Genomic DNA, 1,213 nt, shown 5'->3' on the forward strand with positions numbered 1-1,213 from the left:
CAAAAATACGGGTGTGATATTAAATCAACTTCACTTATGTCAGGTTAAAAGTGAGGTCATGACCTTCTATTGGGTCGTTCGGGTCACGACCATACACTGCATGAATGTCGCCCACTGCAAAATATCACATGATAACACGCGTTATCTACTATCTAGTCTTATCTAATCATCGTGATTCCAAACCACCAACAACAAACAAGAACTAGTCCCGTAAAACATCAATTTCCTGACAACCATTTCGCTCTGAACAAGCATAATCACTGACTTTACCTGTGTCACCTTCATGCCCTCCCCCCATCCAACCGCCCCAACCCTCCCCTCTGTCCAAGGTCACAAAGGTCATCCTACTCACGACCTGACGGTGGGTTTGTTGCTACCTGGCGGACTGTGTGACCACAGTTGACCTCGACTATAATAGCGAGGTCACCTGGTGGTCACACAGATCATTGTAAGGTAAAGATATTGTAGATAAAAGTACCGACTCTAATGACCTACACTAGGTGTTCGTACGGAGACAAAGCGAATATATCTTAAGGTTAACATTTACCAGCAACTATAAGGCAATTGTTGGTGAAGAATCCTTCGTTTATTGAAACCGATATGGGCCTAAAAGTAAACGACACCTTCTCATTACTCTGGTAGGCGGAGCTCACCTTGGGGGATAAGCCTATACGAATACGTAGGCCTATGGCCAACTACTACGGATCAACTCCTCGTTCTACGGTAATACATAATTAGATGAAAAAATCATCCAAATCATATTATAAATTGAATTATATTCCATTTTTAAATATTTACGTTTTATTGCACCATTTTTTGTTCGGTTTCCAAGCGTGCCTGTCTAGATCGAATCCACGAGCTATTACTCGAGAACATAATTCTTTCACTAAAACCTCCAACGACTAATTAGTTACGAAAAGTTACGAAAATAAAGACAATCTGCAGTGTACTCACTTGAGGTAATATATTTGCCCCTCGGGAGTCCTCGCTTGCTCCCAGCCAGGAGGAAGACTCCCCATATCATCGTTGAGGTTCAGGTGGCCAACCTGCTGCTGCTGTTGCACAGCGAAGGTCTGTTGCAAGGATGCTGGCGAAGAGTGGTGCCGGAAGTGCTGCGGGGCCGTGTTGGGTGACATGGCACCCGACACTCTCAGGCCGCCCACGCCGCCCCCGCCGTAGGTAGAGTCCGCCGAGCCTTCCCTCGAGTGGGTGA

At 45.8% G+C, this 1,213-nt stretch overlaps 1 protein-coding gene across 1 annotated transcript in view; it reads right to left on the bottom strand.

The window, feature by feature from the left end:
* Window positions 1–931: 931 nt before the first annotated feature.
* The window catches only part of LOC119585230 (transcriptional coactivator yorkie-like), a gene marked incomplete in the record, with an annotated part of 597 nt that continues 315 nt past the window's right edge, over window positions 932–1,213 (bottom strand). The window contains 1 exon segment of the mRNA XM_037933889.1: window positions 932–1,213. Coding sequence (XP_037789817.1) covers window positions 951–1,213 — 263 coding nt within the window.

The sequence above is a fragment of the Penaeus monodon genome, chromosome 19 (assembly GCF_015228065.2).
Source record: "Penaeus monodon isolate SGIC_2016 chromosome 19, NSTDA_Pmon_1, whole genome shotgun sequence".
NCBI lineage: Eukaryota > Metazoa > Arthropoda > Malacostraca > Decapoda > Penaeidae > Penaeus > Penaeus monodon.